This window comes from Erinaceus europaeus, chromosome 10 (genome assembly GCF_950295315.1).
Source record: "Erinaceus europaeus chromosome 10, mEriEur2.1, whole genome shotgun sequence".
Classification (NCBI taxonomy): domain Eukaryota; kingdom Metazoa; phylum Chordata; class Mammalia; order Eulipotyphla; family Erinaceidae; genus Erinaceus; species Erinaceus europaeus.
The window spans coordinates 105,398,656-105,424,048 of record NC_080171.1 but is presented as its reverse complement, the minus strand read 5'-3'; the positions used below and the strand labels follow the sequence as shown (position 1 = coordinate 105,424,048).

General features: G+C 43.9%; 1 protein-coding gene across 3 annotated transcripts in view; it reads left to right on the top strand.

Moving 5' to 3' along the window:
- AK8 (adenylate kinase 8) overlaps positions 1-25,393 on the top strand; it is a 180,191-nt gene that overhangs the window by 53,774 nt on the left and 101,024 nt on the right. For 2 of the 3 annotated variants that reach the window (XM_007527888.2, XM_060200451.1), the window contains exons 6-10: positions 9,612-9,693; positions 10,258-10,329; positions 10,839-11,039; positions 14,445-14,576; positions 18,739-18,828. In XM_007527888.2, coding sequence (XP_007527950.1) covers positions 9,612-9,693; positions 10,258-10,329; positions 10,839-11,039; positions 14,445-14,576; positions 18,739-18,828 — 577 coding nt within the window. The remainder of the gene's footprint in view (positions 1-9,611; positions 9,694-10,257; positions 10,330-10,838; positions 11,040-14,444; positions 14,577-18,738; positions 18,829-25,393) is intronic. The other variant, XM_060200450.1, reaches the window with a different exon arrangement.

Sequence of the window (25,393 nt, the reverse complement as noted above, 5' to 3'; positions counted from 1 at the left end):
CCCCCGCCCCAGGCCATTGAATGTAACTTTAAATTATATTTTTATCTCTTTGAGAATTAACAACAAAAACCTTTGGAACTGGGGAGTCGGGCTGTAGCGCAGCGGGTTAAGCACAGGTGGCTACGCAAAGCACAAGGACCGGCATAAGGATCCCGGTTCGAACCCGGCTCCCCACCTGCAGGGGAGTCGCTTCACAGGCGGTGAAGCAGGTCTGCAGGTGTCTGTCTTTCTCTCCTCCTCTCTGTCTTCCCCTCCTCTCTCCATTTCTCTCTGCCCTATCCAACAACGACAACAACAATAATAACTACAACAATAAAACAATAAGGGCAACAAAAGGGAATAAATAAATAAATAAAATAAATATTAAAAAAAAAAAAACCTCTGGAACATGTCCTTCTGCCTTTTACCAAGTCTGAACACCTTGGAAATCACACTGGTTTTTAACCTGCTGACTTAGGAATACAAAGTTCCTGGCTCTCTATGTTTGTGTAGAAATGCCACACTTGAGGGAGTCGGGCGGTAGCACAGCAGGTTAAACGCAGGTGGTGTAAAGCTCAAGGACCGGTGTAAGGAACCCGGTTCGAGCCCCCAGCTCCCCACCTATAGGGGAGTTGCTTCACAGGCGGTGAAGCAGGTCTGCAGGTGTCTCGTCTTTCTTTCCCCCTCTCTCTTCCCCTCCTCTCTCCATTTCTCTCTGTCCTATCCAACATCAATGACCACAATAATAACTATAACAATAAAACAACAAGGAAAACAAAAGGGAATAAATTAAAAAGAAGAAAGAAAGAAAGAAAGGAAGAAAGAAAGAAAGAAATGCCACACTTGTGTCATTGACTAGCAAGGGTGGGATTTGACACTGATGGCTATGTAGAAAAAGCACTCTTGGGGGCCAGGTGGCAGTACACCTGGTTGAGTGCACATGTTACTATGTGCAAGAGCTCAGGTTTGAACCCCCACTCCCTACCTGCACAAGGGAAGAAGCTTCATGAGCGGTGAGGCTGTGCTATAGGTGTCTCACTTTCTCTTTCATCTCCCTTCCCTCTCTCAATTTCTCTTTATCCTAAAATAAAATAAATAAATATTTTAAAAAAGAAAAGCATTTCTGCATATTTTGGCCTTATCTGATTATATTATTTATTATGAGGTTGTGTCCCCAAAAGGCTAGGCCAAACCCTAGATGTGCCGTATTGTGGTGGCAGAGTCAGTGGAGAGGCCCACGTTTAAGGGTGACCTACCTACTCTACCAGAAGGTGTTGCTTATGGCTTGAGATTCAGCTTTGAAATAAAAAGTTTGCTAGTCATCTTTTGGAATGGCTTAATAGAGTAGACAAGGCTATATGCAAGCTAAGATTTATTTATTTTTTTGAAGTTTAAAACAAAATAGCTGAAGACTGGTTATGTATAGTGGCTGAGGCACAAAGTAGTTGTCAAAGGCAACTTGATGTCAGCTCTCCCATGGCCATCAGATGATCTCTCTGATGGCTTGCAGAACACTCTAGTTTCCCAAACATCATCCCTTAAGATGCATTTCCTTTCTGACTTGTAAAATACCTCACTTTATTCTCTTTTATATATTGGGAAACCATATGATAGTTCATTGGAAAAATAAGGGATCTCTGGTGGACTTTTGGGGCATCTTGTGAAACTCTACCTGGTTCCTACTTAGAGATGAATGGATCTGATTTATTGAATCCAAACTGTCAGTGCCAGATTGTCTGCTAGGAACTGTGAGGAATCAGCAGCACTGGGCTGCAGAGAACTCGAACGGAGCTGAAAGCTGAGTCAGGGGTATCCTGGGCAGACCCAGAGGAGCACACTTTGTGGTCTTTGGAAGAGAGGGGAGAGGATAAGGGGTAGATCACCAAAAAGGCAGAGGATGCAGAGAATAGGAGTCTAATCATGGGAAGTTGCTAATTGTACTTTAATAATAGTCAGGAGGGCACTCGAGCAGGATTGCTGCTCCATGTCAGGCCGAGCTCTGCTGGGCCTCACCATGTTCCCTTGGCTGAATGGCTGCTTTTCTTCTTCTTCTTCTTCTTTTTTTTTTTTTTTCTGTGACATCTGCTCGGTGCTTGTCTCTCCTGTGATACTGTACCCCTTGCAGCTGTGCAGACCTCCAGCTCTGTGCTGTTGCATGGAGTGCCCTGAGCATACGGCCTTTTTGATGTGTGATAAAACAGAACCAAGCCACGGGGGTATGGTGAGTGGAGGCATCAGAATATCAATTAACCTGCTCCGAACAAAGCTCCACCTCTAGAGTGGGGCAGACATCTCACTGAAGTGTCAGGAAGATGGATAATGTATTCTAATTAGGGGCTGATGGATATCTCCTCATTCAGCCACACCTCGAAGTCAAACCCCCAAACCTAGGGAGGCAGGGTAGTTCTGAATGTCCTGGGCTCCCACCAGAGCAAGGACTGGGTGCTGTTTACTAATTTATAACTTTGGGCTTTGCCAGAATTTGTAACCACTAGCTTGTTCACAACTACAATTGCTGTTTTGGGACCAGGTAATAATTTAGTGGGTAAAGTATACACTTAACCATACATAGGGACCCTGGGTTCTAACTCCAGAACAATGTGGAAGTACCATGGAAAGCACCAGGAGACTTTCATGGGTGGTGGAACAGTGCATGTGTATGTCTTATTCTCTGCTCTCCCTCTTTCTCTTTCTTAAGAGTATAGAATTACAAAAAATATATATAAAACTAGAGAGGTCACTCAGATATCAAGTATGCATGAGACTCTGAGTGTACTCCCAGGTGCCACATTATAAAACACACACACACACACACACACACACACACACACACACACACACACACACACACACACACACACACATTGATATTTCCCCTTAAAATTATAGTCTGTTTTGCAACTAGGTGGTTGCACACAGCTTCCATAGCTGCAAGGGACTTTTCTGAGCCCAGGCCCAGGACTTCCATCTTGAGGATGGTGCATGATTGCATTGCTGGGCACAGAGATCTCAGTCACTGTGTCTTTCCTTTCTAGGTGGATGGACAGGGGCAGACATGAACCAGAGCATGGGGTGAAATGTCCTCAGAATGTATCTGGGACTATACTAGGAGTCCCTGGGACCCTTGTTGCTTAGTACCTGGGTGGTTAGCCCCCCCCCCAGGCCCCTCCCATCCTCATCAGAAAGAGCAGACCTGGAGAACTGGTGGCCTGGGAGTCACCTCAGAGCTCACCCTACCTCCTTTAAAAAAAAAACTCACATCCTTATCTGAATGAAGTACCAGTGAGGCCAGACTAATTAGGGAGATGTTCTTCATTTTGCTGCACTTTTCCGATGTAATTGGAAGTTCTGCTTTCTCCAGCAAGGAGTCGGTGAGAGCTGTTTCCCCTGAACAGTTCTAAAAGCTTTGGACCACATACTGATATCAGCTGTGAATTTATGGACGAGATTATAATGATTGCTCATTTAATATTGCAGTAATGCAATATTAAAAGCAGAGGTCCTTCTTGGAGCTGAGTGAAGACTGAGCTCCAGCCTCCTTTCAGCTTCAAAGGGCACTGCTGGCCCCTCCCTGTACCAGGAGAAGCTATCAGGGGGCTCCCACCCGCTCTGCTCTAAATAAAGAAAAAAAAAAGTGGCTATGGAATTGAGCTAAAATTCAGGAAATTTGGGTTTGGCTTTCAGAACTATGAGGGAGCTCTTGTGTGCCAGAGTTCCTGGTGCCCATGGTGCCGCTCACATCTGGAGATGTTTGCTCTAAGAGCCACAGCCCAGTGCTGGCCTGCCTATCACAGGTATTGAGGGAACAAAACGCTGTTAATTTTTTTTTTTCTCTGCACTTTTGCTTCATTAGTCCTAGAAACCAGGCCCTTCATGACCATGTGTTTTCCTGTGTGGTTTAAGAAATTAATGAAAGCAAACCTGATTTTTTTTTTCTGCACTATTTGCTCTGTAAATTTCCTCTGTATATTTATTTAGCTTTTTGGGGCCAGGCAGTGGTGCACTTGGTTGAGTGTGCATGTTACAATACACAAGGACTCAGGTTCGAGCCCCAGGTCCCCACCTGCAAGAGCTTTATAAGTGGTGAAGCAGTATTGCAGGTGTCTCTCTATCTCTCTCCCTCTATCACTCCCTCCCCTCTTGATTTCTGGCTATCTATATCTGATAAATAAAGATAATAAATGAAAATAATAAAAAAATTAGAAGAAAAAATTTATTTAGCTTTTTTGTTTTAACTATTTGGGACAGACCACTCAGGCGGAGGAGCAGCAGGAAGGATCAGGGAACTCTGAAGGTGACCACCTGGTGGGTCAGGAGGAGAACAGAATACAACACACTCTGTTGGAGGGTGAATCTGAACTCAAGTTTTATTTAGCAAGTGAGAGTTTATATATCCTTCAGCCTTACATAAACAATATCTGAATACAGAAAGTAATGGCCTTGCGGTTTTACAGAAATGTCATACTTCATGGGGTGATGTATTTCTGAGTAACAGGCTTAGCAGATAGTATTTTACATAGAGTTTTACCATATTTCATAAGAGGAGGTGAGTATTACTAAGAATTTTTCCTAAAACTTTATGTATTAGATGACCCATAACTTTGTCCACCTCATTTCTTGTTCATCTGTATCTAATCTGGGAACAGGGGCTGTTTGTCCCCGATTACACAGCATCATTACCATGTACATAATGAAAACAATAATAAGAGTTTCCAATTTAGATCTGCTCAGGATGCCAAGACCCACTCCCAGAATTCTTCTTCCTTGAAGAGAGTTTTCCTGGGTGCTGACCCTGTCAGACCCATCATTCTGGATTTGAGTGGGGCGTGGCAACTATTCAGCTGAGATTTTTGGGAGATGACTATTTTATTACTGAAGAAATACATGATCTCTCTCTCACACACACACTCTCTCTCTCCATTGTAAGGAAGACCCTTCGTGCCCTCACCCACACTGTGTTCTATCAATCAGGGGTTATGAGTCACCATGATTTGAGTTTGACTTCACCCCACCCAGTCATTATATGACCCTAAAGCAGACAGATTCTCATAATGAAGAGACGGCCTTTGACAAGTGTGTGTGGGTGGGTGGTGGTGGTGGGGAGTTTCTTTTTGGGGACCACTGTCAGAAACCTCTACGTCAACTTTTGGTGTATGGTTACCTGGATTTTCTCACCAATGAATGGAGACCTGAAACAATGTGCTGCTTTATTTCACTCTTCCAAAGCTCACTTTACCTCATTTATCTGCACTTTAAGATGAAAGCAAATTGTGTGTAAAACTCATAGATTTTTGAAGGACTTTAGAAATTGTTTAATGTGGGGCCAGCAAAATAGCTTGCTTTAGTAGTGTGTTGCTTTGCTAGCTGTGCCACCCAGGTTTGAGCCTGGCTCCCACTCCCTTGAGGGAAATTTTGTTGCTGTGGTCTCTTTCACTCTCTTTCTCTTGTCTCTATCAGGGGGGAAGGAGGGAAGGGAAGGGTGGGAGGGAGGGAGGAAGAGAGGAAGGGAATTTTTTTTCACCAGAGCAGCGCTCAGCTCTGTTTTATGGGAGATTGAACCTGAGACTTTGGAGCCTCAGGCATGAGGGTCTCTTCGCATAACCATTATGCTGTCTACCCCCGCCCAGGAAGGGAATTTTTTAATATGAATATTGCTGAGGGAGTGGTCCAGGAGGTGGCATAGTGGATAGAGCACTGGACCCTCAAGCATGAGGTCCTGAGTTCAATCCCCAGCAGCACATGCACCAGAGTAATGTCTGGTTCTTTCTCTCATCCTATCTTTCTCATTAACAAATAAATTATATATATATATTGCTGAGGGACATAAAAAAAAAGCAGCTTGGCCATTAACTCCCCAGTAAAAAAATTAAAAAGCAACTTGGCAAGTGGGAAGATAATGTACTGATTTAATATTATAAATTACTTATAAATTATTCTATGAATCTAGTGTTTCACAATCTTAGTAGGATTTCTGTTTCAAAACTTGACAAAATATTCTGCTGCTTATCTGGAAAGATAAACTTTGGGAAAAATAATGCGTGAACATCTCTGATTAGATACAACAAAAGATTGTAAGACAACAATAATTTAAGCAGTATGAGGATGATACAAGAATTTGTGGGGTAAAGGTAGATGGCATAGTGGTTATGCAAAAAGACTTCTCATGCTGGGGCTCTGAAGTCCCAGATTTGGTCCACCCCACACCACCTATAAGCCAGAGCTGAGCAGTGCTCTGGAAAAAGAAAAAAGAAAGAAGAAAGAAAGAAAGAAAAAAAGAAAGAAAGAAAGAAAGAAAGAGAGGGAGGAAAGGAAGGAAAGAAGGAAAGAAAAAGAAAAAAGGAAGGAAGGAAGGAGGAAGGAAGGAAAGAAGTAGAGGGAGGAAAGAAAGAAAGAAAGAAAGAAAAAAGAAAGAAAGGAAGGAGGAAGGAAGGAAAGTAAGAAAGAAGTAGAGGGAGGAAAGAAAGAAGGAAGGAAAGAAAGGAAGGAAGGAAAGAGAGAAGAAAAAGAAAGAAAGAAAGAAAGAAAGAAAGAAAGAAAGAAAGAAAGAAAGAAAGAAAGAAAGAAGGAATATGGGAAGAAAAATACTAGGGTCAACATCATATCAGCATTTAACTGTGGTAAAATGTGAATTTCAGAGAGGTGAAGACAGACTGTTTCGTAAGAGTTGTTGGGACAGTGTTGGTGAGCCATTATGAAATAAGCCACAGCTTCACATTTTCAAAGAAAAATGTGTGGCTCTCTAAAAAATTGTAGTGTAAAGGGTAAAATAGGGGTTATCGAGTGGTGGCACACCTGGTTGAATGTACATGTTAAGTGCACAAGCGCCCAAGTTCAAATCCCCAGTCCCATCTGCCGGAAGGAAGCTTCACAAGTGGTGAAGCAGGGCTACAGGTGTCTTTCTGTCTCTCTCCCTATCTTCCCCCTTCCTTCTTGATTCTCTCTGTCTCTATCCAATAAATAAATAATTTTTAGAAAGAGTGATATAGGAAGAGAACACAATTGAAATGCACATGAATTCATCACTTTTTCCCCAGTGGAGAGGGTTTCTAAACATTCACAATGCCAGAATCCAAAAAAGGAAAGCACTAACTTACTTTGTCAAAATATGTGTTAAAACAACACTGTTCATAGAATGAAAAGGCCAAGCCAAACTAGGGGAGATAATGGCAACCTTGTGGGAACTGCACACTAGTGTTTGCCAAGTGAGTTAATGTTTTTGGTATATAAAGGTCTCTTGTAAATAAATAAAATGATACAAACCTTCCCCCCCCCCAAGAGGAATGTGGATAAATAGAGTGAGTAGACATTCTGGAAAAGACAAAAACTCAAATAGTCAATAAACACAAGAGAAAAGATTGAACCTTAGTAATGATAGAAGAAATGCACATTGGTCTGCTCTGCAGATAGTCCCCAAGGTAATGCCTGGTGCTGGTGACAATACATAAAAACAGGTGACCTGTGTTGTGGCAGTAATATAGGGTGGTGTCTCACAATGTTGAGAAAATCACAAAAGAAGCCATCAACTTTTAGCAATTTCTTTTGAGTATGTTCTATGTACCATGTTAAAAAACACTGGTGAAACACTGGAATGAAACAAAATGAACAATATAGATTTGTTGATACTTATGTGAGCAACCCCATACAATGCCTGGCAGCTGTGAACACTTCTAGGAAAGAGAATGTTTTATTTTTTAACATGGGAAAATGTTCAAGACATGTCTCAGCCATGTGAAAAGAGCAGACTATCAAACACTATGTATAGTATAAATACTTTTCCCTGCCAAGAAAGTTGTCTGTATGGAAACCTAGAAGGAGATGACTCAAAAATCTGCCTAGTGTGGTCAGCAGTGTTATCAGAGATTGCATTATTCTTTCATCTTTTCAGTATTTTCTTTTTATATATATATTTATTTTATTTATTTTTCCCTTTTGTTGCCCTTGTTGTTTTATTGTTGTATTTATTATTGTTGTTGTTGTTGTTGGATAGGACAGAGAGAAATGGAGAGAGGGAGGGGAAGACAGAGAGGAGGAGAGAAAGACAGACACCTGCAGACCTGCTTCACCGCCTGTGAAGCGACTCCCCTGCAGGTGGGGAGCCGGGGTTCGAACCTGGATCCTTATGCCGGTCTTTGTGCTTTGCGCCACCTGCGCTTAGCCCGCTGCACTACAGCCTGACTCCCCTTTTCAGTATTTTCACATAGTGTCTACCATGTGTCACTTACACAGTTGGATATAGAGTCAATAAAAACAAATCTAAACTAACTTCCTAGCTATACTGAGAATTCAGTGCTAAGAGATGTCAGCCTTGCAAGTTCAATACAAAACAGAAACTTGAACTCATAGTACCCATAATACTCTGTTCAGGAACTGTTCTTAAGAAAAATAGAGTTCAGGGTTTTTTGGTTTTTTTTTTAATTCTCTATTTTTTTTAAAAAAAGATTTTATTTATTTATTCATGAGAAATGATAGGAGAGAGAGAGAGAAATAACCAGACATCACTCTGGTACATGTGCTGCCGGGGATTGAACTCAGGACTTCATGCTTGAGAGTCCAAAGCCTTATCCACTGTGCCACCCCCCGAACCACTCTTCTTTTTTTAACTTATTTATTTATTTATTTGCCTCCACGGTCATCACTGGGGCTCAGTGCCTGCACTACGAATCCACTGCTCCTGGCAGCCATCTTTTTTTCCATTGTTGCTGCCGCTGTTATTGTTGTTGCTGCTGCTGTCGTTGTTGGATAGGACAGAGAGAAATTGAGAGAGGAGGGGAAGACAGAGAGGAGAAGAGAAAGACAGACACCTGCAGACCTGCTTCACCGCTTGCGAAGTGACCCCCTGCAGCTAGGGAGGGCTCGAACCGGAATCTTTGCACCAGTTCTTGCGCTTCATACTATGTGTGCTTAACCCAGTACACTACCACCTAGCTCCCTGTTCTGGTTTGTTTGTTTTGTTTTTGTTTTTTGATATCACCAGAGCTTCACTACTTCAGACTGACTTTTTTTTTTCAGATAGCTACACAAAGACATGCTCACCTATCATGCATTGGTCCCCACCACACCTGGGTAGTGTGCATGACAGGTGAGCATGATAAGTGCACTATCCAAGTGAGCTATTTTGCTGACTGGATTTTGTTTGACCCAGAAACCAATCTATAAGGCTCCCTTTCAGAAATAATACAGAATATGAGAGCTGGGGGCAGGGGAAGTCATATACACAAAGATGTTCCTCATAGTGTGAACTATTAAAATGTTTATTGCAGGGTGTGACGTGCTTACTTGATAGAATATTGTATAACCACTGAAAATTGCAACAGTTAAAAAAATGAAAATGGTAACAGTACACAGATGTGCTGAGATGAGTAGATACTGTAGTATCTGTTATGTATGAGGGGGAAAAATCAGAAGAGAAATATTTATGTTGTGAGTTTAATCTTAAATACAAGATTTGGAAGGAAATACAATAGAGTAATCCCTCAAAAAGGGGATTCAGCTAACAAAAACACTTCTTTTCTTTTTCTTTTTTTTTTTTTTTTTACAAGTTCTGGTCTTATAAAATGTCCTCTTCCTGTTATGCTAATTCCAAAAAAACAATCTAACAACAACAAAAGTACATTTCTAAATTCTCTGCCTAGGGATGGATTCTGGATGGTATCCCAGAAACTCGGGAGCAGACTCTGATGATACAGAGTGCTGGGGTCAACCCCAAACACGTCAGTGAGTACCCCCATCAGCCTTCCCTCCAGAGATGCAGTCCTCATCTCCACAAGTGGGTCCCCTGCTCTGTATTGCTGACTCCCCAGGGCCTCCCCTCAGCTCCAAACATCATCTGAGAGGGAGTTTTTTTGGCCTCTGAACCAAAAAACACAGAGTAGGACAACATGGTAGGAGACTTCATCAAGCTAACTGTATCCAAGGATAGTTCTTAAGAAAAGTGGGGTTATATTGGATTATGCTAGTTTAGTGCCCTTGGCGGTGACTCGGTGGATTATGTTAGTTTCTTTTTTCCAGGAATCCTATTCCTTAGAAATTCTCTTTCAGAAAGGATCCAGAATGCACAGAGATATTTCTTGCAGTGTTACTTATGATAGTAAGATGTATTAACAGTTGGAACATTAAAGTATGGCCTGTCTTCTGTCCTGAGGTTGTTTTTCTTTGGGTTTGGTGATTGGGAGATGGTTGTTTGAGTGTCATTTTATAGCAAGTCATTGTTCCATGAGATCCCAGTGTCTTCAAGTATTGTCTACATGCCTGGTTTTTCTCTTCTCCTTCTCTGTCTAGTTGTGCTGAATGCCCCAGACATGGTCCTGATTGAGAGAAACTTGGGGAAGAGAATTGATCCTAACACTGGAGGTATGGTGTCTCCACCCTTCCTGCCCCATGGGGTGCCAGAGGCATCAGTAGTGATTTCAGCCCTGGCCTCTCACTCAGCTCTTAGTCAGCCATTGGGGACAGGCAGGTCTGGTATTGGATGCTGGTTGTGTGATGGAGCACAGATGGTTTTCCCACCTATAACTGGGGTTGCAAATACCAAGACCTACCTTGAGACTGGTCCTTGCAAGGAGAGTGTGAGAACCTGTAGGTGGGTGACTAGATTTATGCACATACAGTCTGTGCCCGGGGAGTCACATCTGCCCTCCCCCTCGTGCTGGTGTGCGGCTGTGTTCATCATTTTGTTATTGAGAATAAACAGAAGAGCAGGGCTGGAGCCCAAGTGCCGGCTTCACTGCTGGGGCTGGGCAGATCCCCTGTCATCACAGGCTTTCTCCAGGACTGCAAACCTCCCGCCACATGCTGCCATGTGACCCATGGCTGAAGGCAGATGAACAACCCTGATGCTCCCTCCCACCCCCTCACTGTAGAAATTTACCATACCACTTTTGACTGGCCCCATGATGTGGACATCCAGAAGCGACTGACAATACCAGAGGGCATCTCAGAAGTGGAGACAGCACAGAAGCTGCTGGAATATCACAGGAGCATCATCCGGATCATCCCCTCCTACCTCAAAGTCCTAAAAGCCATCAGTGCTGACCAGCCATGTGTGGATGTCTTCTACCAGGGTAAGCACAGAGGGGCAGCCGGTTCACCCTCCTCACCTGGACACCCCATTCATCTAGCAGCAGCCAGTGTCCAGGAGGTGCGAGGACCCCAGGCGTCAGGTCATAGGTCCCTTGGAGCACCCCACTCAGAGTCCTTGTTCTAGACTGGTTTGGTCTGCAGATTTGATACAGAAGAGGAAGCAGGAGAGAAGAAGTACCATGGAGTGGAAAGGACATGGCTAGAGGTTTCACCCTGAAAAGAGGATATTTGTAAGCAAACAAACACCCCCCCACACACAGTAACACAAGTTAGGTGTTCTGAGTCCACAAAGCTGAGATGAAGCACATTCCGTCCAGGTTGCACAGATCCGTATGTGCATGCATGCAGGGGTGAGGGGTGATAGATCACTCCAAGACCTTGGTGCTGGCTGGCTGGCTCATGTTCAGATCTCAGCCTTACACACCAGCTGTGCATGCTCTTACTTCAGTTTTGTTCTTCCTCAAATGGGCACAAAACCCCACTTTCCTCACAGATTCCAGTGAGGATTCAATGGGGTTCTACAAATGGTGAGTCCACAGCCGTGAGCCCAGTAGCTGGTAAGAGAGAGATGTCTTTATAAATGTAGATATTATTGCTCATATTACTCAATATCCCCTTCAAAAAGGCTAGTAGAAATGAGAATGCTCCCAAAGCAGCTGTGTCATAATTTGTATTAAGTCTTGCTGACCTTCAATGGTCTCCAGAGCCAGTTGATGCCCTCCCATGCCACAAATAGTTAAAACACTTGAATTTGCAACCCCTATTTTGGTGGCTTCTTTTGTCAGCAGAACTGTTGAGGGTGGGGGCTGGGTGGTGGTACACCTGGTAAGTGCACATGTTACGATGCACAAGGACCCAGGTTCAAACCCCCCTGTCCCCACCTGTAGGGGGAAAGCTTCCCGAGTGGTGAAGCAGAACTGCAGGTGTCTCTCTGTCTTTCTCTTCCTCTCTCTCTCACCCCCTCCTCTCTCAATTTTTTTCTGTTGTACTAAACAAAATAAAGTTTTAAAAAAGTGTTTTGGTGGGCCAGGGGGTCTGAGCTCACTGGACTAACTCCCATCCACTGGCAGGCATGCCTGCTGGTGGGTTCATAGTTTTACTGAGAAACAGAAAGCACACAGCCTCCTCTGAAGGGGTCCATCAACCAAAGGGCAAATGTATAGACTACTTTGAAAAAAAAATCCCTGGTTCCTGGGTGTTTACCATTTTCCAGTGAATGTGCCTCTTGGAAAGGTGTTTAATTGCAAACACTGTACCCCAAAGATAAACAATGCCAACATTTATCTTGTGCCATGATTCTGAATTTACGCATTAAGTACTTCCAAATTACTTAATTAAGTTTAAAAGTTCATATGATCATTCATAAAGAATTCATGCCTCGAATTGTAAATAAAACTGTGAGCATCTGAATATTAATTAGTATTAATTAATAATGCAGAAAGATAAATTGAAAATTGGAATGCAAAATTCTGTGTGTGTGTGTGTTTAATCTCTCTGCAGTGCATCGAAAAACCACATCTTTTTAAAAAGAATAATTAGATGTTGAGACTGTCTGGGGAATCATTATTTCTAATTAGCTTAGTTATTTACTGTAAATTAAGCATCATTTGTAAGCAGGCTGCTTTGCCTGTGCTATTTGTGTTCTTCAGATGTGCTGACGATAGATGATCTGAGAACAGAGAGCCTGGCTTGAACCACTTCCCTGGAAATTTTTGCCCATAGGAGTGGGTTTGGTCCAGCTCTGCCAACTCTGTAAAATGGGGGCAAAGGATAGCACATTCCCTCTGGGGACCAAGGCTCTGATCAATAAGATAATGCATTCGGGGCCAGGCGGTGGCGCACCTAGTTAAGTGCACATACTACAGTGTGCAAGGAGCTGGGTTCAAACCCCTGATCCCTGTCTTCAGGGGGAAAACTTAATGAGTGGTGAAGCATGGCTTTAGGTGTCTTTCTCTCCTTCTCTATCTCTCCTCCCTTCTCAATTTCTCTCTCTGTCCTATCAAGTATAACAGAAAGAAAAAAGAAAGAAAAAAAGAGGAAAAAATAGCCAGGAGCAGTGGATTCATAGCGCTGGCATCAAGCCTCAGTAATAACCCTGGTGGCAAAAAGAAAAAAGAGGGGAATCATAGTGTCTCTAATGATCCTTGCAATTAAAAAAAAAATCCTACCAAAAAAAAAAAAAAAAAAACTGGAGGAGTTAAAAATGTCCACCACCAACATATCCCAGTGTTTCTTGAAGTTGCCCCTATTCATTGAAGACACCTGGTGGCACCCAGAGATTGGCAGTTGTCACAACTTGGAAGGGTGAAACAGGGTATGCTTATTCTGCTGTGTACAGGACAGACTCCAAACAACGGACCAACTGGCCCCAAATGTGCTGGTTTGGGTTTGGTGTGGTCAGGTCCCTGAAGGGGGCAGTTTGGCTCAGCCACTTGACCAGAGTGGAATCCATCTGAAGGTGGAAAGGGGCCCAGGGCCACCCATGCTGCCTTTGCAGAGATACTTGGCAGGATCCAGCAGGGGAGCGGAACCCTGTTCTTCTGTAGTCTGGGTAGGGAGGGCTGGTATGGGTCCTGCGGCTCAGCAGGTGGGCTGCTGCTCTTTTCAGGGGTCCATTGGCTGCCCGTTCACTTCTCCCTGCTTTGTGTTCAGTGGGCAGAGCCTGAGTTGATGTTGATACTTTTGGCATCCAGGGCTCCCCATGATGCAGATTGCCTCATTCTTGGAGACATTCGATCATGTCTCTCCACTTCTTTATTCATCAAATGCCAGGGGCACCTCATAGGCCAGGACTGTGCCTCTCCATCTGCCCACACCCCAGGCACCACCATTTGATCACTGCCTCTTTAGAGACTAGCAACAAGGTTGGTGTCACCTGGGCAAGCCTTCAAATTATTCCCCTCCAATTCCCTGGTCCTTTAGAAGTCCCTGGTTGCTCAGCCTCTGTGTGGCCTGATGCATTTATCAAAGCCTGGCTCTGACACTGGGAGAATGGCCTGATCCCAGGACTTCAGTTAGAGGATTCGATTTAGGAACATCCCAACTCACTGAAGTCCCAGCATCAGTCCTCCCCCCGCCCTCCACAGGCCTACCCACCCCCAACTAGGGGGGAAACAAACCCTGTCTAGTGTTTTAGAGGAATTCTACATAGGGCAATGCTCAGAGTGGCACCTGTGCATTTTATTGTTCCCTCTGACTTGATACCCAGGCCTGTAGCATAATGCCTTTCAAAGCTTCACCCTATGGCTGCTTGCAGACAGAAAAGGCTTCCATGGTGCTATAAAAGAGAAGTAATTACTGCTGCTCAGAGAGCCCAGACAGGTGCTATAAACTGGTTCCCTTCCTTTAGGACCTGGGTTTATTAGCACCGTGCCATCTCTTTCTAGCTCTGACCTACGTCCAAAGCAACCAGCGATCTAATGCCCCGTTCACACCACGAGTGCTGCTGTTGGGACCTCTGGGCAGTGGGAAGAAGCTGCAGGCTGGCCTCCTGGCCCAGAAATACAACCTCATCAATAGTAAGTATCCTGGCAGCTGCCTGCTCCCAGACCCTTCCTTCCCTTCTTCCTCGCCCTTCCCTTCTGAGCTTCTCCACTTTGTGGGGGTGGGAGTGAGCTATTTCACTTCCCTTCTTGCTCTCTGCTCTCAATAATTTCCTGTTAGTGCCTCTGTACAGGGAGAAGGCTTTACCCTCCGAAAGACTTATAAAAACATCAACCAACAACAAAAAAATCCACAGCTCAAAAACTAGAACACTTTCTTTCTTTTTTTAAGATTTTATTTATTTATTTATGAGAAAGATAGGAAGAGAGAAAGAACCAGACATCACTCAAGTACATGTGCGCTGGGGGTTGAACTCGGGACCTCATGCTTAAGAGTCCAGTGCTTTAGCCACTGTGCCATCTCCCAGACCATGAACTGGAACATTTTATAAGCTTTTTTTTGTATTATCTTTGTTTACTGGATAGAGACAGCCAGAAATTGAGGGGGAAGGGGATGATAGAGAGGGAGAGAGAGTGAGAGAGAGAGAGCGAGAGAGAGTGAGTTGACCAGAGCACTGCTTAGTTGTCTTTTATGGTGATGCTGGGAATTGAACCTGGGAACTTGAAGCTTCAGGCATGAAACCATTTATAACCATTATGCTGTTTTCCCCAGCCTTCTTTGTTTTAGTTTATTATTGGTTGCTCTAGGGATAAAATATGTATTTTTTGTTTATCACAGTCTATCTTAAATTATTATCATACCTTTTCATGTACATGAACCTTACAGGATTATACACTAGTCCTCACTTAATGTCATTGATGGATTCTTGGAAACTGCAGCTTTAAGTGAAATGAACTATAATGAAAACATTTTATCATAGGCATATTGATATAAACAAGAGTTCATTTCTTATATTGTATTTTCTATCCTGGCAGCTCAGAGTGCAAAATTGAAACGATCCCTTGACAGAACAACAGAACACCCTTCTAATACAGGCCGTCTCTCTCTCTCTCTCTCTTTCTGTTTCTGTCTCAGACTGGGACAACAGAGACACATCAGTTAGACGCATATGCATATCTTTGGGGTGTGGGAGGACACTGGAGTACTGGGGGGAAACCCTTGCAGACATAATGAGAACACGCCAACTCTAAGATGCCTGAGAATGGATTATTTTTTTCTCATCAGCGTTTTAAAAAAACACTGTCAAACAAAATGACATTATATGAGGACCTGCTATATTTAGATTTAACTAGTGCCTTTCCTTTGTGCCATTATTATTACACATTTTACTTCTATATATTATAAACCACATACTATATTGCGATTATTTTTGTCTTTTTTTAAGTCAAGAAAGGAGGGGGAGGGGAGGTTTTGTATATACCCCACATCTCAAGACTCTTCATTTCTTTGTTTAGATCCAGGTTTCCATCTGATATCTTTTTTCAGCCTAAAGAACCTCTTTTAATATGTCTTGTAGTCAAGTCTTGTGCTGACAAACTCTCTTAACTTTCATCTGCCTGAAAATGTCTTTATTTCACTTTCGTTCCTGAAGGATAATTGCTGCATATAGGAATCTATGTTGACAGGTTTTTTTTTTATTCCTCTTGGCACTTTAAAGATGTCATTCCATTGTCTTAACTTGCACTGCTTCTAATAAGAACTCAAAAGTTGTCTGTATCACTGTTCTTCCATATATAAGGCACCTTCCTCCCCTCCTTGACTGCTTCTAATGTTTGGCTTTTATCTTTAATTTCAGAAAAATCAACTATGATATACCAAGGTGTGGCTTACTTTGTGTTCATTCCAGTTGGATTTATGAATTCTTGGGTTTATAGGTTGATATTTAATTTTTTAATCAAATTTTGAGATTCTCCTGCCAGTATTTCCTCAAATATCCCCCACCCCACCCCATTCCGCCCACACACACCTTTTCCTCATTGTTTTCTGGAACTGCTTTTTCATTTATACTGCAGTTTGATAATTATCTTCCCGGTTGCTAAAATTCTGTTTTTCCTCCCAGCCCATTCCTCCTCCTTCTTTTGGCTTGGATACTACTCTCTATTGCCTGTCTTCAGATTCTCGAAATTCCCTGACTAGAGTCCATCTAGTATTTTCTTTCATTTAAGACATCATGTTTTCCTGTTTTACAATTTCCACTGGCTCTTTTTCATACTTCCCATTTCTCTGCCAAGATTTCCTATCTTCTCATTCATTTTACCTACCTCTTCCTTCAAAGTTTTAAACATTTATAAGAGCTGGGTTGTTTGTTCGCTTGCTTCTTGGCCAGAGCCCTGCTGAGCTTTGGCTTATAGTGGTACTAGACTGAACTTGGGACTTTCTGTGCCTAAGTCATGAAAGTCTTTTGCATAACCATTATGCTATCTCAACAGCCCTGTAAGAGCTGTTTTCTAGTTCTTATGTACTAACTTCGACCTCTGCATTATCTCTTGATCAGCATCTATGGCCTGTTTCTCCGTGTAAAGGTCACATTTTCCTGAGTTTTGGTTCACAGTCTTTCACACCATGTTGTATTTTTTTTAACCAGATATTGTTTCATGCGTTATTGAAAATGTGAATGGTGGTGTTCTGCTTTAAAAATGTCTCACTAGGGGAGTCGGGCTGTATCGCAGCGGGTTAAGCGCAGGTGGCGCAAAGCACAAGGACCGGCATAAGGATCCCGCTTCGAACCCCGGCTCCCCACCTGCAGGGGAGTCGCTTCACAGGCGGTGAAGCAGGTCTGCAGGTGTCTATCTTTCTCTCCTCCTCTCTGTCTTCCCCTCCTCTCTCCATTTCTCTCTGTCCTATCCAACAACAACAACAACAACAATAATAACTACAACAATAAAAAACAACAAGGGCAACAAAAGGGAATAAATAAATAAATAAAAGAATGTCTCACTAGGGGAGTCAGGTGGTAGCACAGTGGGTTAAGCGCATGTGACTCAAAGCGCAAGGACCGGTGTAAGGATCCTGTTTTGAGCACCTGGCTTCCCACCACAACAACAACGACATCAATAACAACAACAATAATAACTATAATAACAATAATGATGAGGGCAACAAAAGGGAAAATAAATAAATATTAAATAATAAATATAAATAAATAAATAAATATTAAAGAAAAGAATGTCACATTAGAAAGAGTTGACTTTTAGTAGGTAGTTAGCTTACTGGAGAATCAATTCTTTTTTTTCTTCAGATAGATAAATAAAATCTTTTTTAAAAAGAAGGAACGCAAGATTGTGCAATTGTGCATTAAATATAATTTGAAACTTCTGACTTTGACTCTTAAGGGCTACCCTAGACAGGAAGGTGGGAGCCTTTCATTCTACACTTGTTGCATAAGACAGTCTGAGTGATGGCCTTGTCTGGAATCTGGAGAAGAAAGTTCCCAGCTGCATGGATGGTGCATCTGAAGGGGATTTTCAGCAACTGGCCAAGTGACTCTAGCATCATGTCTTAATTGGGAATGGACACATTTGTTGTATTAACTGATCCTGTCTCAACACTTTGTCCTATGGAAGCCACAAGTATGCCCACCCCACCCCCGTGTAATGGTGGGATGACTATGATAGTGCTCATAGCTTACCACCCAGGTGCCATCAGGTAAACCAGAATTCTGTTCAGCATCTCTGCTTCTGGTGAGACCAAGACTCTGCAGAAGCTTCTCTGCTGTTGAAAGGCCTTGTTATATATATATATATCTTCCCTTACTTTAAAAAAAGTTTTATGTATTAATTATTGGATAGAGACAGAAAGAAATTGAGAGGAGAAGATAGAGAGGGAGAGAGACAGAGAGACACTTGTAGCCCTGCTTCACCACCCGTGAAGCTTGCCACCCTGCAGGTGCGGACCAGGGGCTGGAATCTGGGTCTTTGTGCACTGTAACATGAGTGCTTAACCAGGTGCACCACTGCCTGGCGCCAGCCATTAGTTTTTTATCCAGTCTTTCCCAAATGCATTCTTTTTATTCTGCATCTCCCTCCCTCTCCTTGGCTTCTTTTTATTTCCCAATTCCTTTTTTGATAGTGGCTTTCACTTGGAAACATACACTCCCACACATGGAGAAACCCTTTCATATACTTGTTTGGTGACCTTTTATTTCTCTCCCAGCAGGCAGAGCTGGGAGTCCTTTTCTCCTCATTCTCCCTCCTACTTACGATGTAACAGGTGTCTTTGTGCTCCTCTCTCCTGCAGTCTGTTGCGGGCAGCAGCTGAAAGAGGCCGTGGCAGACAAGACCCAGTATGGTGAGGTGGTCCAGTCCTTCTTTGAAAAGCAGATAACAGGTAGGCCTTTCAGCTTCTGCATAGAAATTGCTCCACATGAGATCTCTGAGCATCTGAAGCTCAGTGTGGGGAAAACATCTGGAAACTGGATACTGGGCCTTCTTGATGGAAAAGTTCTGTTTTTATTCCCTGACTATGCCTCTTGGCTTCCAAGTCTAGTCCCAATGACAGGCATTATCACTGGTGGTTCACAATGTTTTAGCTTCTCAAGAAGGCTTATTTTTCACAATTGATAAAACTTATAAGTTGAGAGTCAGAAACAGCTGCAAAGCTGCCCACATCCTTCATTACTGAGTGTCCAGAAAGAAATACCAGGACAAGCATTCAGATGCAACTAGCCATCAGCAGTCAGATGGTTTAGACAGCCTTGTAGATAAGAGGCTTGGCTGCTGGCTGTTGGTCCTACGAGTATGGGGGTGGTTGTGAATGTTCCTTTGTTTAGGGGTCAGAGGAGGCACAAATCATCTTTCCAGACTCACTTCCACTTTGACCAGTAATCCGAGCATGTCTCCAGAATCTGATCGACAGGAGGTCACTTTTGACACCATTCCAAACATCAGGTTTCCTGAATCTACAAATGAGCCAGAGAAGAAATCTAGTTGTGAGGCTCCAAAGCCTGTTAGTTGGTGGCTAGGCTTTTTTTTTTTTTTTTTTGGGGGGGAGGTCTCTTCCCTAGGGCAGTGTGTTTGTCCAGGCCTGGGTGTTTGTGCTTTCTGCCTAAAGTGCTATAGCTTCCCAATGCAGCCAGTTCAAGTATAAGACTGCTGTAGGCTTGTACTTATTAATAAATAAATATAAATACATAATGTTATCAGCCTAGGAAGAAGCTGCTGTTCTAATGTATTACATATGCATTAGCAGAGACACCTTTCCAACTGATGGCACCTTGCCTCCCTTACTATTTCCTGGATAGAGAAAACTGATGAAAAGCATAGAAGAACATACTGTTTTCTGCTAGGCATAAACTCCAAGGGCCCTCAAGAAGAGACACTTTGACTCTCTAAGCCCTTCCCTAAGATGCTCTTATCCCCAGGGTCAAGTTCAAGTGAGGCAGATTTGGAGCCACCGGATCCAAGAGTCTGGTTAGGGATAACCCAGTGAGTCTATTCCTTCCCAAGTTACTGGGTGGTTATAGAACAAGGTGGAACAGGACGTGCAAAGCAAGAATAAAATCCAGCATGAGGTTTAGTGTTTCCCTGTCGGGTTTAAAACCTGGTGCTGCCCCCATCTGACGCCAGTCCTTATCAGAGCCCTGGACTTCTCAAAGATGGAGTAAGAAGTCTCTAGATCACAGGGTTCCTATGAGCACGGAGTGTGATGTGTGTGTACAGCTCCAGTGAGGCGTGCAGGAGGGCAAGGTTGTCATAGGCCCACAGGAGCAAACAGCAGTGAGGAAGTATCCTCTCCTGCTCAAGGGCCCACTTTTGATGGGTGGTAGTGATGAGCACCCTGCAGAGCACTGGGTGACTGAGATAAAGCATCAGTAGTGTTTGGTGCTTTGCTGCATAGTACCCCATTACAAGAACTGGAGGATACTTTGTTGCACTCCCTACAAAAAAATCATTTAATGATTCTGAAAGAAAGATCAGGCCCACCAAGCAGATGCAGTGTTAGTAACCAATGAATTTTGGACAAGACTATGCAAGAATCTATTGCTTTAGAGGCCACAAGGTGGCTCACCTGGTAGAACATACATATACCACATGTGAGGACCCAGGTTTGAGTCCCTGGCTACCCACCACATGGAAGAATCTGCACTGTTGTGGTATCTTCCGTATCTCTTTGTCTCCTCTCTCTCTCTTCCCCTCCCCTCTCATCTCAACCCCCCCCCCTCTCATTTCTGTTGCTTACCTTCTATGGTTAAAAAAAAATTACCAAGAACAATAGAGTCATATAGGTACAGAGCTTCAGCAATAAAAGTCCTAGTGAGGGGGAAAAAAAAGAATTCATTGATTATTCTTACAATATTTTTATACTTTGAAGTTTTTTTTTTCATAATAAAGAGTGGCAAAAAATAAATGTTCTTGATGATTTCTAAGTCTTCACTCTTCAATGGTACTGTAATGCATACCCTTGCCTATAACTTAGACACTTGTAGTCACCTCTGATTAGCTTAGGATGAATGGATGGGTGGGTGAGGGGTATCTGCACTGGGCCAAATCCCTCCCCCCCCCCAAGCCCCTATCCTCCCAGTACCTGTAAGCAGATACTGGTTTCCTCTGTGTTTGTGCTATCTCTGGTTACTGGCTGGTCTTTCTCAACTTCTTCTCACCAATGAAACAAACCTAATGGTTTAAAACAACACCACAGATGCACTATCTGACAGTTCTGGAGGTCAGCAGTGGGGTGGGCTTCCTTCTTTCCTGAGGCTCCAGCGAGAACCTGCATCTTTGTCTTTTCCTGTTTGTTTCCTTTTCTTCCTTCTTCAAAGCTAGCAGAGAAACATCTTCCAATAGCCCTCTCTCTGACCACTAAAAACTACCTCAAGGAGTCTTTCCAATGTGGTCAAGATACAGGCTTGTTTGCTCGGTTTATACGTGGATGAATGGGAGACATAATGTATGTGTCCCAGTTTCCTGTCAAGTTAATGAGACCCAAGTAGTTTCAGTCTTCAATGCTTGGTGCTCAGTTTTTTCCTTTTTCTTTTTTCCTGAGTGCCTTTTTGTTTACTTAGACTATGTAGCTCTATACTTTTGCACTTTCTACAATATTAAAGACACAACAACAACCACTATCATATCTTCCTAACAGAAGCAATAAATTCTGTCCTTTCACTAATCCCCATCTCGCAGGGATAACAAAGAATGCATTTACATTCATAACCACTAACAGGGTCTCATTAGTGAGTTGTGGAGACACTGCCAAGAACACCAAAGCACTCAGTTCCCAGACAAGGAGCCACTGAAGCACCCAGGTCCAACCTGGGGGCCACTTCCCCACCACCTGAAACAGGAAGGTAGTCTAAAGTGATTCACCATCAACTAGGGTGTTGAAGGGAAGGTCAGACTAAACACAGAAACTGAGCCTGGCCAACCACAGCCTCATTTCCTTCTAAATCACTGCACTTGGCAGTCAGCTGAGCAAACCCCCCCCACCCCCAGCTTGCTCATATTCTTGCCTGTGACTCTAATGCCTTGTGTTTGGAGGTCAGGGGTGGTGATCAGCTATGGCACCTTCCTGCATCCTGAGTTCTGAGCCCATTAAGAGATGGCCCCCAGGGTAGACTGGGAGCATCAGATGGAGAATGTCTTATATCTGAGGGTACAATAGGATTTTCTAACAGGCCCTTCCAAATCCAGACCTGGAGACAAGTCAGTCAAGATGCAGAGGTGGCCTCTTGTATGGGTACAGGGCTGGCCATTCCCCCATGTTGGGGATGGGGAGACAGGCCCCAGACTTTCCCTGAGTGAGTGCAGGCAGAAGTGAGAGGGGAAGGGGGAAGGCCAGCTTGCTGGAGGATGGGAGCTGGAGGCACTGGGCCAGTCTGGTGAGTGCCTCCTGTGCTCTGGGGCTGTAAGGCAAAAGGGGAGCAGGGAGTGTGCCTTGCAGAATCTGTCTTCTCACACCAACCTGGAAAGAGACATTCTCTCTGGAATTCTCAAGGGCAGCCTGGCAGCTCCTCAACACTTTTTGATCCATTGGCAGAACTTCTGGAAGAGGTAGTGGCTGCCTCTCTGTCTCTCTTGGGGATCCATTGAGGAATCCCACATTTCCCTCCCTTCCCCTCCCCCCCCCCCTGATTTTTCTCTTTAGCCTTCTAGGCATGTTTCAGATCTCTCTGCCTCTAGTGTCAGCAGCATTCCTGAGATCCTGGGATCATGGATGAGAATGTCACTCCTCTGTATTTGCTTCCACTGATGAAGTCCAGAAGCTTCCAATGTCCAGGCAGCTGAGATCAAGGGGTGGAGATTTCTTTCAGGACAATAGAGTCCAAGCCCCAGTGCCCCTGCTGGCTGATGTCACCACCATCCTACATTGGAGCCAACCCATTGTAGACAGCCCACTTCTGCTCCCGCTCCCAAGATAAGCTGTGTCTTTATGGGTTCTCACCTCCTCTGCTGGAAACTCTGCCCAGAACTCTTGGCTTGTGGTCATTTCGATCACACCCCTTGCCCATCTCTCATGAGGACCAAATATCATCAATTGCTGCCCCTTCTCACTCACCTTGGAGCCGCAAGCTCCAGAGATAAGGCAGTTTTGTTTGTGTTCTGTCTCTTGGCCACCCTCACAGTTATCATCACCACTGTCACCAGCCCTGCTGAGCAGATCCAGGTGTCACATTTGTCCCTGGGGGCGAAGGGCACATGATGCTCTGTCCCAGTCATGACCTCTGCAGATTTCGCTATGTTCCTTTTGTTTTTGTTTTCACAGGTGCTGCCAACACCTCTTTTTTAGAGTGAGCAGCAAAATTAATAACTGTTGTTTTCTTATTGTTCCATGTTGACCTGGCAAAGGACTCCAGGGTCCCATCTCACCAGGCCCTAAATCTCTTGATCCTAGACTCTTGGTGACAGGGACATGGATGGAAGGTTGGAGATTCTGATTCTGTAGCCTGGACTTTAAAATATATAGATATGACCTCCTCAACTCATTTCTTCTCTAGCTGCAGCAAGCAGAACAAATTTATTCCCCGGGGCTGTGCAGGGTACTCTTTATGTAGATGACCTGCATTAAAGCCCACAGGAGCTTGGGCTGCATCTGCCACACAGAGTTGAGCCTTAAATCACACAGGCATAGCTGCTGGGAAGCTCCTGTCCCTTCTGCACAGGGGTGAAACAAGTAAAACTATTCTGGTCTCTTGCCCAAATGATCAGCTGTTTACATGCCATCAATTAGCTGGGGGTGGGGGGTAGAGACTTAGCTCATGGGTAAAGTGCATGCTTTGCATGTATAAGGCCCTGAGTTCAGTCCTCTGTACCACAGCAGAGCACCAAGGGTAGAGACAAGTGGAGCTCCATGGATGATGGGAGCTGTGCTTTGCTGTCGTCTCTCCCTTTCCTTCTCCCCTCTCTATTAAAAAGAAAAAAGAAAAGTAAAAATTTTGCTGAAGACTAAGGGGGTGGGCGCTCAGTGTTAGAGCACATGCTTGAATCCCTGGGCTCAATACTTGGCACCCCATTAAAAAGTAACTGGTTGTGGTCCAGGTGGTGGGGTATCTGCTTAAGCACTCCCATTACAGTGTGCAAGGACCCAGGTTCAAACTTCTGGTCCTCACCTGCAAGGGGAAAAGCATCATGAGTAGTAAAGCAGGGCTGCAGGTGTCTCTCTGTATCTCTATCTCCCTCCACTCTCAATTTTTCTCTGTCTCTAGCCAATTATAAATAAATATATTTTAAAAAATAATCTGGCGGACGGGGGTAGATAACATAATGGCTATTCAAAGAGACTCTCATTCCTGAGACTCTGAAGTCCCAGGTTCAGTCCCCCACACCACCATAAGTCAGAGCTGAGCAGTGCTCTGGTTAAATAATAATGATAATAATAATAATAATCTGATTGGCGCCAGTGGACTCTATTCCAGGTTGTACAGAGAACATGTCTTCCAGTGTTCCTTTTTCCTCTCCCTAAAGCCAAACCAAGGAGCTACTAGACTTCAATCTTATGCCAAATTCATTGATGGCACAGTTGTTGCTGCCTCCAAATGATGTGTTTAGGTCCTTGTCTTTCTATGTTGCTTCTTATCAATCAAGCACTGTGTGTGTGGTGGGGGGTGGGCATGGTGGTGGTGGTGGTAGGAGGTTTAATGGCAGAGACCTAGAGCTTCCTAAGAAAAGTGGGCATTCTTGGAATATCTGTTTTCTCACTTAATAAAAATCAGACCTTTTCCTTGGGCTCAACTCATCCCTCACATCTGCATGGCTTTATTTCCCCCCTATCTCCCAGGAATTTCTGCTGTGGGTTATGGTCCAGTGGCTGCTGGCGGCAGCTCTAACCTAATTCCAGATTGCTGGATCTAATTAGTGGTACCCCACTGTCTCTGAGGTTCAGAAGGGTTTCCTTCTGCCCCGGTTTGGGTAATTGTTTCCATCCTTCAACATTGCTTGGGCTTTCTCTGGAGCATGACAACCCAGAGAAGATACTGGAAACAGTCGAAGGTACATCTAATCCTTGATGGTTTAAATCTTAGTCCAGAGCACATGATATTTTGGTTTCAGTCCATTTGTAGTGCACTGAGAATGTGCTGGAATAGTTAGGTCATGGGACTGCCAGTGAGGGGACATCCCCAACTGTGGGGTTGTGAGCCAGACCCCAGATTTTTCACTTCTTGTCTCTCCAGGAGGGAAAGGAGACCTGTACCTTCCCACCACAAACACCCCCACTTGTTGGCCAAATTACTGTAGCTCCCAGCTCACTCACTTTGCCTTTGTCACCAACCTCCCTCCCCAGTATCCTCCCCCAACAACGAAAGCAGTTCCATTACAGGAAGGCCCACATTTCTTGGTGCCCATGCCAGATAAACACTGACTTTCAGGTGAGAAAACAGCTCTTTAATTGGCATGATAACTTCCCCTAAAAATGCCAGTCCTGATATGTAGAAAAGATAACATGGAAGACAGATCATTAC